The sequence below is a fragment of the Pogonomyrmex barbatus genome, unplaced genomic scaffold (assembly GCF_055798465.1).
Source record: "Pogonomyrmex barbatus isolate J1 unplaced genomic scaffold, ASM5579846v1 scaffold12, whole genome shotgun sequence".
In the NCBI taxonomy this organism is placed as follows: Eukaryota; Metazoa; Arthropoda; class Insecta; order Hymenoptera; family Formicidae; genus Pogonomyrmex; species Pogonomyrmex barbatus.
In genome coordinates this window covers 7089030-7103179 of record NW_028297108.1, presented here as the reverse complement: position 1 = coordinate 7103179, position 14150 = coordinate 7089030, and the positions used below count along the sequence as shown (strand labels likewise).

The following is a 14150-nucleotide window of genomic DNA, read 5'->3' as shown; positions in this document are numbered from 1 at the left end:
TGTACATCAACGGACTTTTCCGTCGCTCGAATATCCTCCGTCAGATCCGGCAGACTTTAAGTTTCCGGCGGACGCGCACGTAAATATCGATTTTGCGAAAAATAAGGCAAGGCAAGTACAGCAAAGGAAATGTTCTCGGAGAGAAGCAAGAAGCAAGGAAAAAATATATAGGTATTTTCCAGTAAAATCGTAAAAGAAAATAAAAATAAAGATTATAATGTCCTACATACTCCGTAATAAATTTCAAATTTTCTACGGACGGTCCGAAGTAAGGCTAAGTACTATCGCAGATGTTATTAATTGCCTCCTTTCAATCGTCGATTTGCGCGATCGAGCGATACTTAAATTATTAACGCGTGAAAAGATGAAAGTATCGCAGGCGTTCGGTATTTCGTTCGTAATGATCGATGATGATGCGTAACTGTTACGATTTCGTTTCGAAGATACAAACGTAACAAAAGAAAAAAAATAATAGCACGGGTTATTGCAAAAGCTAGCATGACTTCGACGTATGTCCAGGAGGTCCAGGTAGTGATTTAATGCAGAGCATTCCAACCCAAGTTCGTGACGCGCCCGCGGCATGAAGAACCGATCCTCACTTCTCCACCATCGCTTAGGTATTTACAAACTTCGCTTGTAACGAGGCTTCGTTAACGGTACGGGAAGCAATAATCGCGCGAATTGCATAGTCAACGCGCATTCCACGAGCTACTTGGTAGCTCGAAAAGCGAGAAGGGAAGAAGCAACATTTTTGGAAATCGCGACTTAAAACTCGAAAGTGTAACAACGCCTTAGGATCTCTGAAAGAAAAATTTAAAACAAAAGAACGATAACATTTCCAAAAAAACAACGGATCTGAAGATAACTCTCTAACGGGGAAATATGAATTTCAGATTGAAAAGAAAATTTAAAGAAGAGTAAAGAGACATTTAGATCCCTGTCGTCTTACATGTTTTTCCCTCTCCCGTAATTCTCGGAAGGAGGAAAGCGCGTCATCATCATCACAACTCCGGGCTGTCCGATCGCCGAAGGAAATGCTCGAACCTTCGTTAAGCAATCTTGGAGTCGGTGCCGCGCGACCGCTGAAATCGCCCGAGACCGAAAGAGGCGAGCAGCACGGCGGCATAATACCGCGAAGAACGAGGATGCGAGAGGTGCGAGAGAGAGAGAGAGAGAGAGAGAGAGAGAGAGAGAGAGAGAGAGAGAGAGAGAGAGAGAGAGGGACAATAGCCTGGGCAAAGGAGGAAGATCGCGGCGAGCATAATGCGAGCAAGGAGTCTTCGATCGTTGTCAGCGGGCGGAAGCCGGCCGGCCGCGCGCGGCTCAGCTCGGCTCGGCACGGCTCGGCACAGCACAGCACGGCACGGCACGGCACGGCACGGCACGGCACGGCAGTGCGCGCTAGAATAACGAAAGCTAATTATGCGCTCGGCTCGAAAAAGGGGAATCACGGCAAAAACCGTCGATAATCGACATCCTGCCGCAGTCCGTCGGTCAACAGGACTACCGCCGGTGTAACTTCAGACCGTCGTCCTCCTCTTCCCCCTCCCCCTCCCCCTCCTCCTCTTCCTTCTTCTTCTCCACGCTGTTTCCCTTCCCTCCCCTGCCCCGCGTGAGGACTATCCCGCGCGACCGAAGATCCTCTCCCCCTCTGAGCAAACAAGAAGACCGACCGGAGGCTTTCGCCGATGTAATAAAAAGGGGGTTCGTCGAGGATGCTCCGCTTCTGGTTGTCCGCGGCCGGTCTCGCTATGCAAGGTACGTTACTATCGAAAGGCGTAAAGATATGCAACGAATTTAATTGACGGAAAGTGAAGAGCGAACGAGAAATTAATACAGTGATCCATCAAAAACCATCGCCTCCAATACAAACACCGTGATAACGATAAAATACCCATAATTAGAAATAATAATAGTTCATTATTTTAATCGGAATTGCATTGAAGAATTGGAGACTGAAAGATATTTAAGATCGTGGAATGTCAAGGTAATCGAACAAAGACTCGGTTAATTCGCGATAATCAGAAATAGGAAATCTATCGATCGTACGATACATCGGGTTTAACTTGTTCTACGAAGACAAGTAGTCTAATTAATAGGTAGAAGAGCGAAAGAAGAAAATTTCCATAATTTAATTCCTATCGTCGTTACTACGAACATGAATTTTCTCTAACAAAGTCCGATAGGAAGTCCGACGATAAGCGAATTCTTGATCAACGGCAAAGGAAACCTGTCGTTGATAACTCTATAAGTCAGTTACAATGTAATGTCTCTGTCTCACGAGCTACAATACATTGTAACGTACGTCCATAGGTCGTTTCCTGAATGCATTGCACTTGCAGGGCACTGCTCGTTGCAAAGCGGATCGTTGCGCCTGCTAAGCTCGTTTTTTTTTTTTTGTCGGACCTCTCAATATCGATCAAGCGTTCCCGATCGGAAAACAACACGCGTAAGTTGCTAAGCCAGGCGTGACCACTGGGCTACCGCGATACACCACGAAAAACGCAGCCCCACCCGCCATGCTTGATCGCTCCCGTCTATTTACATTGGCACCGTTGCGAAAAGAGAGCACAGTCGATCGTATGAACGTGCTCCCCGATATTCCGCAACCCCTCCCCCTTCCTGCCACATCCATCGGAATAAGAGTCCTAGATATTGGATGATTTGGATAAGTCAGCATAACAAGTAGGCAATAGTAGCTAGAAATGTATTAACTACAATAATAATAAAAAGTTGTTGAAATTAAAAAAAAAAAAAAACGTATCTTTCTTATATTTATAAGTTCGTATCATACTCATTTTTCTCGAAAAAAGTATCTTTAAGTGCATATATAGTTTATATTATATATATTTAATATAGAATCGTAGAAATAAATGAACGCATTTATTGATAAAAATGAGATATGAATACAGAATACAATACTGTTTGGAATATTAAATAAATAAATTTGGATTATAAAAAAGTTAAAGCATAAGGAAAACAATTTTTACGAAAGAAAATATTTGTTTTAAGAAAATAGGTTTAACACTTATGAAAGAAAACATTTGTAATTAACATTTTTTTTAAATGCATGCAATTTCAAACTTTATATAAATTTTATATAAATGTACTATCGATCAAAAGTTTGAAATCATTAATTAAAAATGTCTACTACATAAAATAAAATCAAATTTATGTATTATAATTTAACATATTGTATTTTATTCATAATATAAGAAAATAATAGGTAATATAATAAAATGTTTAAGAGTATTTTATAAGAAATATTTTTATAAAATAAGAGAAAAAGCAAAGAATATTAGACTTTTTAAACGTTTTAAACACTTTTTAAACATTTAATTTATTAAATTCACTAAATTTGTAAAAAAAAACACTACAATTGCAATTTCATTTTTCTGAAGAATACTGTGTCAGAAATGTGCTAAATATAATGTCTACTTATTTTCAAATCAAGAGAAGATATTAAATAAGAAATCGAACTTTTAAATAATAATCTTTCAATAAAATTAAATTTTGTACGTGGTTTTAAATTTTTAATCGACAGTGTATATATACAAATATAATTTTTTACATACATATAATTTTATATACATAATTTTATATATACATATAAAATTCTATGTATTTAATGTAACATTAATAAAGACATAAGTAGTCACTTAGGAACACGAAAAGTGTATTAAGTTGATGAAATTACTATATGAACTCACTGTTAACCATATCTGTAGAAAACTGAGAGAAAACGCACGCAGAATAGCGACACGCAGACCTTAGATGAAGAGAATATGGCGAGGAGGGAAGAAGAAAGAGGGGAAGGGAGAGGGGGAGAGAGAGAGAGAGAGAGAGAGAGAGAGAGAGAGAGAGAGAGAGAGAGAGAGAGAGAGAGAGAGAGAGAGAGGGACGGGCGAAACGTTCAGCTCGCTTTACCGAGCACTGATGATAGTTTTTGCTCGGTAAGATTTTTTGCTTCTACCCCCGCGGCCACCCCCAAGGGTGGATGATATATGACCGCCCCCGAGACACTGGCCACCCCCGGGAGAATGAGGAATAGAGGTGGAGAGAGAGAAAGAGAGAAGGAGGACACATCCTGATTCCGAAAGAATTCCTTCCACGCGTCGAGCGTGCGTTTGTGAATGTACGAGAATCCAATTATCGACGAAAATAATACAGATCGATTAAAAGATAATTTACCACTACTGTATCTGTATCGTTCATATGGGGGAAATTTGCATAAATATAAATCGAGAGCATTTCGCGCGTAACGCATCGATTCCAATTTGTTTCCAAGTCGCAAACTTGTCGAAAAAAATCAAACGTGAATGATGTTGCGATCGCACAATTTCCCAATAAGATCAACTTCCGAGGATCGTCTTCCTGCCGCGAGGATGATGAACTCTCCATTTCTCGAAAATTAGCGAAATATCATCGGACGAGAAAGAAGGAGAGGGGGGAGGGGTGGAAAACTTAAGACGGCTCGAGTTTATGGTGGCAACGCGCGCGCGGAGGTCTCTCGCAATGAATCAATTTATTTAAGGGTAGTTGGATTTCGCGAGTCGATGCACGACGACTACGAGCCACCCTCCTCCAATACATCCGAGACTCACCCCTCTTTTTCTAACGTGGCTCGTTTCGTCGAATGATTTATAGTTTTCCTTCCGCGAGCACCCGTCCACCCCGGCCGTCGCGCTGCGCTCTCTCTTTCCGCTGCGTTCGCCTCGAAGCAGCGGCACCCTCCTGCCAAATGTACGCAAAATAGTCGGAATTTCTTCGGCGTTTCACCCCTCGCTGGAGAGGAAAGGGAAACCTACGTCGGGCCGCGTCGAGTTACGCCTTTCCGTAAGAGCGAATCATCAACCGACAGCGTCCTCGTTGAGAACGCAGAAGTGAACGAGAAAACGCGAGGAAAACTCACTTCGGGAGAAAATTGACTCTTTGGGAAAATCTTTGGAGTGGGAAGGGAGATTTCGTAGAAGGGAGATTTGCGTTCGAGCAACGAGAGACCAGAGCGTAAATGGCCACCGGACGAGCTGGACGAAGGACGGCGAGAATAATTAGTCATTTATGAGACCGTAAGTGGGGCCGCAAATCGGTCCTTCGCGGAGGGACGACAACGATGTTAGGGACTCTACGGGGACGATGGCGTTATCTTGAAATTATTAATCATATCGTAACGCGCGTCGCGCGAGAGACAGCCGAAGGGAGCGCGAGAAGGATGAGGAGAGACGAGAGACACAAGCTACCGGCTCCATGGACTTATCTGGCACCTTAATCAATTCCCAGTTATTAATTATGGCCTCTGCCCTTCCCCGACCATCGCCTCCTCTTCCTTCTCTTCCTCCTTTCTACATCAGCCTCGCGGCGCACGCTTCCGAGACCCGACGACGACGACGACGACGGCACCATTGTCCGCGGCGTTACAATGCGGTGTCAACAAGATCGCGGTCACATTTTCCCCGAGCATGATCATTAATAATTATTTACCGAAGTGCGAAAGTCAGGTTGGGAAGCGCGTACGCCCGATGGGCACCAACATCACGGAGGAAGCTTGCACTCAGATGTAATAAACATCGCGTCTGAGCTCTTGTGCGAGTGAGCTCTTGTCGCAAAATCCGTCAAAAGAAATCCATCTTTTCTGAATAAAATTTTATAAAATAATATCACAAAATTTAATATAAATTGAATAACAAATCATACTTATTATTAATTTGCGATGTCAGCTAATTCGTAATTTAATCCGAAACTGTTCTTGTTACTTTACCAAAGATAAACTATTTATACTTCCTAGACTCTACAATATAAACTTTACGGATATAAAATTAAATAGCTTCTATTACAATGTCTGCTTTTATCATCTCGTAATTAATTTTCCTCTTTATAGCCAAATAAATCAAAGAAAATAACGAAAATGCGTATTAAATGAAAGACTAATAATATAATCAACAGTTCCCATCTAACGGATCTTGCCTACGAAGTATAGGTTTTTAAATCACCAATGCCAGGGAATATCCAAAAGAAAGGATGAATGGCGTCAAGTGGAAGTTGAATGATCGTTTATGCAAATCCTAATCCTTTCGAAGATCCAACCGAGCGACGTTGACGGATTGGCGGGGGACTTTGTTTGAAGCTAGTTAAACGGATTGCAATTCTCGACGCCATTTGTTCTCCTAAAGGCGCGGAAGCTTCCAATGCATCTGATTAGCGAGTCTTAGCTAATTATCGATAAAAGGAGTAATAAAGATGGCAAATGATTGCCTATCGAAAGAGATAAAGTAAGGCAATAGTTTCTAGGTTGCTCAAAAGTGAAAAGAAATTCGATTTATAATTCAAATAAATTTTACAAATAAAATATGCTAAAATTAGTAATGTTACTTTTATTTTACTTTTAAGTTACAAAAGGAGATTATTTATCAAAAAATTATTTCTTTATTATTATTTTAAACAAAAAATGAACATGATGCTATTCAAACTGATGATGTGGAATGAAAAAACAAGGACCTTTACATGCGCGCGATTCTAGCATAGTTTAAATATAGAAAATTTAATATAAAAGAGAAAGATATATATATATATATATATATATATATATATGACAGTAAAGAGTAATTTTATATGCTGAGTATTGCAAAAAGATTGTACACTATGCACGTACTGTATAATATAACTATGTGTAATGGAAGCAACGAACTATGGAGTTTTGTTCGAAAAATACAAAGAACGATTATACTGGCAGTGGTAGCGCAAAAAAGGGGCGGCATGCCCGACCTGCTGAAAAATTAATCACCGACGTCACAAAGGAGTCGGTCGAAGACAATGCCAGCGGTCCGGAAAAATATTTTTCACATTTTCTCTCCCTCGGTTAATAGCAAATTCTCGATAATGGATCGTGGACACTCGCAATCTCAAGAAACGAGAGAACGAGGTAGCGAATTGTCGTTTTTTTCTATCGCTTCTCTCTCTTCGATTCAAACGCGATCGAATGTTTAATTTTCTCCTACAAACTAAATTATTTTCAAAGACATTGTTAAAAGTATATCACGTATAGAAATTGTACACACCTACATCGCACAAAGAGTAGAACGTATAGTATAGCTGCCCTCCTTCTTATTCGGGCAGCTTGTTTAATATGGGAACCCGACCACTTATTTCGTGGTTTTCATACTCCCCCCCCCCCCCCCTACGCGTATGTGTACACCGAAATCGCGGGTGACACGACAAACGTGTAATCCGCGAGAAGGGTTGATCCCGGTTTAGCTCGCACACCGTTGAATCCACGAGATTTAAGCCCCGGCGAATTTGAATCTGTCAATCCGAAGTGTCCAGAGCCAACGTGTCGCGCCGCGCCGAGAGAATGTATAATAAGGGAGCGCGCAGATAATGCCGTCCCGGATGTTAAAAGACCTTTTTTCACTGTCGGAAGGACCCCGTACGTATTTACGAGATCATATTCGAGTGAAATCCGCTACTGAATCTACTAATACATATTTAGGGGAAAGATATATATATATATATATATATCTTTTTTGTTTAAAGAGGGATGTGCGTGACAAAAGTGTGGATGTTCTTCTAGCTCTCGTTTCGCGAGGAAGAAAGTCCAAGAAGCAGAACGAACGCGAAAAGAACAGTTTGGTTGAAGTAATCTAAAAATTTGAACGGATATAAAAAAATAGTTTTGTTAAGTCATCAAAATAATTATGCAGGACGTTAAAATTGCTCGATAGAATATAAAAAATTTGTGTATTATTATGCTTATAATGATACGCATACAACAAAATTATTTTCAGATTTATATCCAAATCTTTAGATTCAACAAAATTGTCCTTTTAGTAAAGAAATTCGGAAACACAGAAAGAACAGTTTTACTAAAATATTTAAACAGATCTGAAATATATTGTCAGACTATCAAAATAATTGTGTGGAATATTTAAGTTTGTTGTTAGACTATCAAGAGCATTATCGTCATATTATACATAATTTTTTTATATTTAATAAAATTATTTTAAGATTCGTATCTAGAATTTTGTAGATTATTTAACAAAACTGTTTCTTTCTGTATAATAACCAAAAAAGTTGAAATTCATTCTTGGTGGCGGCGAATTTTGAGTGCGTGCTTTTGGGATGTTTTTCCCAAGTGAAGTGTAGATTAGGGAGACGAATACACCAGAAAAGTAGAAACTCGAAGAAGATCGAGCGAGAGTCCAAATTGCATTTACGGTCTTGACCGTGGAAGAAGGCGAAACGATATTAAGACACCGGTGGCCCTTCGTCGGGGTCGATGTATCATTTGCCGGCGGGTCGTTAAGCGGTTTCAATTAGTTTTCTCCCGTGCCGGTCCTCCCCCACAACCACACGAGTGAAAGACGAGAGAGAGAGAGAGAGAGAGAGAGAGAAAGAGACCCGGCCATCGCCGTCGCCCAGCTTAATCGCGCGGGCCAGTTTTTTCTCATAATTAGGAAAAGCTCGTTAATACATCCCGGATATATCTACCCTTCTCGTCCACCCTCCTCTCTTTCCAACGTTTATGACAACGAAACGAACCACCGATTTCGATCATGAACGACGCGAGATCGAGCGTTCGCCGCGTTTCTCGCAAAAATCTCACAATTGTATTAGAGACAATGCAAAAATTCAATACTAATTTTGTGTTTAAAGGAAGTGTAAGTAAGTAATAAAATATAGCAAATTAAATTGCGATTAAATAAAATATTACATATCTATTAAATACCAATATGTTAAAATCAAAGAATATTTAATTCATCTTTAATCAATTTCCGTTAATTGTATATCAATATGATAATTCCATCATTTCTAATTTACATTACATTGTTTTTTTTGTCAAATATTTCAATTTTATTAAGTAACATTTTTTGTATTGTTCGATATCATTAAATGCACGAAAAACGTTGCACATAAATTACTTTGTTTTTATAGCGATCGATCGAAAAATTCAACATTATTTCACATCACAATTTCCAAGACAACTAGCGTCATCTTAGTCTCCACGTACAAATGCCCTGGTAAACGATTACCGACAAGATTATAATATAAAAATTGAGATATCAACGAAGAGTGTTATGATCATGAAATGATAATCTGAGAAATATTAACTTGTGTATTAACTTCTTTTTTTAAAAAGATTAAAAATCCAGACTTAAAATAAATATATAATCATAAAACACTTACAATTTTTGTTTAAATTATGTATTATCCAAGGACAAGACAATATAAAATATTATTGTAAAATCCATGTCTAAAAATGCGATTATGATATTTTTCATCAATGCGATATATAAGTAAAATTTAACATAAATAAAATTTAAATAAACTCACCGAATGAAGGAACGCCAACTATCCAGGAAGCTTTTCTCAACGATGTAGAACAGTTTCTCAGGATCATCGCACTTGGAGATTTCATTCCTGTTTTTTCCGTAATACAAGTCGGTAAGTTCGTCTTTCTGTTGCTTCGCCTTTATTTTGTCGTCCTTCTTTGCTCGCTGTGCGTTTTCCATCCTCTCCTGAGAAAATCAATAGTATACAGATATAATTGAAACTTATAAAAAATATTTCAATAATTAATTCATACATAGAAGAGAGAGAAAGAACAAAAGACTTATGAATCTACCTCGCAAATTGAACAAGATGATGATCCAACGGGATATTCGTTCGAATCCGGAAAATATTTTTTTAAAATCGACCACGCCTCTTGAGGTATCACTTTCCTACTAGAGTCCGCCGTTTTAAGAGATTTGTGTTCGCAGAGTAAGTCTTCGTTGAAATTTATAATAACTTCGTTTTCTTTGTTTTCCTCAACTTCTTTCGGGCAATCATTGCCATCTTTGTCTATATTTTTAGTCTCTTCTTGTATAGTATCCTGACAATCATCCACTTTTTCTTCCATATCCTCTTGAAACGTTTCCATAGCTAATCTTCGCCATGATCGCAGTGAATCGGTACCGATTATATAACTCGTCTCAGTACTAAAATAGATATATCGTTACACAATTATTATCACTAATATTATTTCACTTATTATTATTTCACTTTTTTTTCATTGTGACAAATTTTAAAAATTATTAAAATACATACGGTTCTTTAAATGCACGAATTAGTTCGCTAACTTCTTTGTGATCTCGTTCAAGTGCTAACTTAAAACGTAGTAATTTGCAACGTCGTTTAACACAGATTTCGCACAAATATGTCTGATCTAATCGCGGACCACCTTGATATTTATCGTAAAGCATCTGAGCCGCTAACTCCGGCACACATTTCGCACGACTGACTTTCAGTGGATCGACTCGATAATGTGAGCACATTAAACTGGAATTATCGATCGGACGAATGCCGATTGTAGTAGAATGTCCGATCAACCATTTCGATAACCAATCGGTTGGTATCCAATAATAATTATTCCAATATATTGTTGATTGAATTATGTTATATACATCTATTACGAGTTGTCGTTTGGAATTCTGATCTTCGATTTCTTTTTGCTAAAAAAAAAAGAAATAGTGTAGCAATAAATATAAAAATAGTTTAATAATTTTAAAATTATGTCTAGTATAATTTTGATATAGTATAATTGATATTTTCTTACTTTTTCTTGTTGTGCGGCTAACAAGCTCAATTCGTGTTTAACATTCTCTTGTCTGACAAGTTCACGCATCGTGTTACTTACTTGCCAATTCTCAAATTCCATCTGTAGACAGAAAAATGCATTTAATCAAATATCACACACGCAAAATTTAGCGCGGATATCTAAAAAGAATTTACATCTAAATTTACCTCTTCGTAAAAATCTCGTTCTCCGCAACTCATAGCTCTGTGTGCATCGCCATTCAATCGTTTATAATCAAGTTTAACAACTTTTACCACCGGCTGCTTTAGACAGTGAACCTTATTTTGTAATTCATCCAAAGTGGGATCGTGTACATCTTTACATCCGTTAGTGCTAGCAACAGTTTCTATAGTTTCACTTGTATCCGTAGTAAGTATATCAGTCTTTTCAGATATTGCAGAGTCATCCCTTTCTATCTTATCCTCTGCATTTAATTTCGGTATCTTATCAGAACTTTCTTCTTGAATTGATGGTACATCTTCAACATCATGCTTTTCTTTTATTTCATCCGAAGAGTTTGACTTTTCTTGAACAGTAAACTTCTCCGAACAAACGACGTCGCTGGAGACATTTACCTCCGCATCAGGTTTCTTCAATTTCATTTTCTTCGCAGCGTTTGTTCGCCAATCTGCAGTTAACTTTTTATAAACCAACATATAAGCCGTATTGGACGATAGGAATCCTTTTGGAACACGTCCACGTTTCATTGATTTATCTATATAAAAAAAAAAAAAGAAAAAAACTGACTATCTTCTAGCATGTGAGAAGTCATACATATTTTTTTATTAAATGCAGAGTTTTTGATTAAAAAAAGTAATTACCATTTACGCCATCCTCGATTCGTTTATTCTGCATTTTTTCAACTTTATCATCGCTAAACTGATACCACTCCCCGCTTGAATTACATATATTCGCGATGTAATGCCCAGAATGCGCGGATGGACCTTTGTGGCTCAATACTGCAACGAGACTGTACAGGTGAGTTTGCGGTTGACACCTAACGTACTCCGACATATCAAGATCTTCGGGAAACTGAATATACGAATTCAACTTCTTCTTCTGTCCGGAATCTCTATCATAAATAACTGCGCCATTATTTCGAACAGATCGAAGCTTGCTGATTATTATAAAATTCATAAAAGTCTAAGACTCACCTATGAAATACAAAACGCATTAGTTGAATATTTAGAGTTTCCGGGAGAGACTCCAATCGTATGAATCGCCTGGCGTCCTTTTTATCATTGCAAGTAACGCAATGGTATTGATTCGCCCCCGTCAGCTGTTCTTCTGATAAATAATTGTCGATCGCCTCCTTCAAAGTTGCTGCCAGCTGTAGATCCAATTCATAGAACGTGGTGGATGTTGGATACTCAGTACTGCACGTGGAGCAACTGCGTCAAACGTAAAATTCTAATTATCTACTAAAAAGTCATTTTTCTTCGTCGGATCAGTCGGTCGCGCCAGACATCGTAGCGGGCAACGTGTCCTACCATGTTGTCATCGTCAAGATCATCAGCACCATCATCGTTTAGGAAAATTCTCATTGTTCCACTTCAGAAAACCCACCGATTGATATAGCTGTATTTTCCCTGGGTCAGCCTCTGCAACATCGACTTCAGCTCTGAGTTTTGCTGTAGCTTTCCTTCGATATGGCACAGTAGAAGCTTGGAGAATTCCTGAGCATCCTGCTGCGTTCTAGTATCCAGGGATAACGCGATAGCGAGATTGATTGGATCGAGAAGACTCCGATTGCCGAATTGCATCATCGCAAAAATGTACTGCAACTGGCCGACTGCCGTTACAGGATGATAGGGTATTCCTGCTTTCTTTGACTGGTACAACGCCTCCTTTTCTTCCGGATCTTCCGTAATGTCCCATTTGTATATTATCCTCCTGTTGAGGTTTGATTTCTTAAGATAATGCGTAACATACATGCAAAGAAAAACTATTCAGCTTCAATCAACATATATCACATACCTCATGTCTTCGTTATGAAACCACATTTGGATTAAACTATTGACGTAGCAAGTAGCACCTAGATTCTTTAAACCTACATATTGAGTTGGATCGCGTAGCTCAGAAAGGGAACTTTCTAAAGACACTACTTCAGCAGGCTGAGACTTTATATATTTTTCCTCTCCCAAACCTGTTAGACATTGGGGATTGTAGGTGCAATTACGTCTGAAACAGTAATGCGTCACAATTAAAATATATACTTACAATAAACTTATAACATGATACGGTTAACTTGAATGTTAATCATATCATTGTTGAATTTTTTCTTATTACAAAATAATACAAATAATTCTCAACCTACTTGCAATTTCTACAATTCTTTAATCCAATTCTATATGCAGTTTCTAAATGTATTCTGTCGACCTCATCTGGATTGACAGATTCTATCCATGCCCATGCTAACTTATCCAAGTCACCTTTCTTTGTTGGAGGCATATCTGCAAAATAAAATATTCAATTGTAATCTGCATGAGAAGTATAACAAAAATACAATGAGATCAATAAAATCATAAAATAATTTATCCTCTCAGTAAAAATTAATTCAACATAGGAAACGTAGGAAAATAAATTTTTACCCAAAGTTGTATAAATTCTAGAAACATCTAATTTTAATAATAGTTCTCTTTTTTTTCCTTACTAAATAAATTATTCATATTCTATTATTCTATTATTCATATTCTTAAATTAATAAATCTCCATAAATTGTTTCATTCTTCATGTCTTCATGCAGTCCCTCCGAACATTTTTTTCCATTAATCAAGATATTGAAAATCAAGGGAATACACGTGCGTCCTCTAAAAATCCTAACGTTCGTTATACGTAAAAGAAAAATAAATAAATAAAATGAGAAATAAACTCATCATTTGGGAGTCGGTAGAAATAAAGAGACAAAAAAACGTGCTCCGGAACACGTCGTAGCCGTGGCCATGTTATCAGGGTGCCCGGACAAAAAGAGAGAGAGAAAAAGAAAGAACCGATAGAGTGACACGCGTCACGGCGTTCGCCACTCCGTGTGTCACCGGGAGCTGCCTTACCTCCGCACGATTTACAACTTAGGTTATGGAAAACCGTTGTGCTACTCCCGCATTATCGTCCCGCGGGGGTCTCTCCGTAATCGCGCGGCTTGCGCCGTCGAACGTCTCGAGTGCCTCCGCGAGATGCGTCAGATGTACGCGGTCCGCGGTGATCGCCACGGAAAAGGGAGCGGAGAAAGGAAAAAAGAAAAGAGGGAAACGACCGAGCGCTCCTCGCCGTCGGCGTTCGTCGTCAGACGCGACGCGACGCGACGGAACGCGACGCGACGCGACGGGACGCGACGAGACGCGACGCTGTCGGTCGGATCGGAGCGCGCGTCAAACGCAATCGCCGAAATTACCGACGCGGTGGAAGTCGGAGAGATTAATCCGATAGAAAGATGACAAGCGGGGTGTCTCACTGACGGAAGACGAAAACGCGTTCCGGAGGAACGAGGAATGCGCGCCCCGCACCTCTTTCTTCCCCCCGCCACCAGATTTTTGTAATG

The 14150-nt window shown here is 38.9% G+C and overlaps 1 protein-coding gene across 4 annotated transcripts in view; it reads right to left on the bottom strand.

Moving 5' to 3' along the window:
- LOC105431272 (ubiquitin carboxyl-terminal hydrolase 48) overlaps positions 1–13805 on the bottom strand; it is a 51615-nt gene extending 37810 nt beyond the window's left edge. For 2 of the 4 annotated variants that reach the window (XR_016138165.1, XM_011645358.2), the window contains exons 1-11: positions 13663–13805; positions 12930–13065; positions 12590–12793; positions 12179–12505; positions 11767–12003; positions 11434–11684; positions 10780–11327; positions 10592–10693; positions 10084–10487; positions 9620–9974; positions 9328–9512 (exon numbers count right to left, since the gene is read on the bottom strand). Coding sequence is in view for 3 of the 4 variants with exons in the window: in XM_011645358.2 (XP_011643660.2) it covers positions 9328–9512; positions 9620–9974; positions 10084–10487; positions 10592–10693; positions 10780–11327; positions 11434–11684; positions 11767–12003; positions 12179–12505; positions 12590–12793; positions 12930–13063 (2747 nt within the window). In the remaining variant the exon portion in view is untranslated. Of the gene's footprint in view, positions 1–9098; positions 9248–9327; positions 9513–9619; positions 9975–10083; positions 10488–10591; positions 10694–10779; positions 11328–11433; positions 11685–11766; positions 12004–12102; positions 12506–12589; positions 12794–12929; positions 13066–13662 lie in introns of those variants that run through there. The other 2 variants (XM_089071990.1, XM_011645359.3) reach the window with 2 other exon arrangements.
- Between the last annotated feature and the right edge of the window lie 345 nt (positions 13806–14150).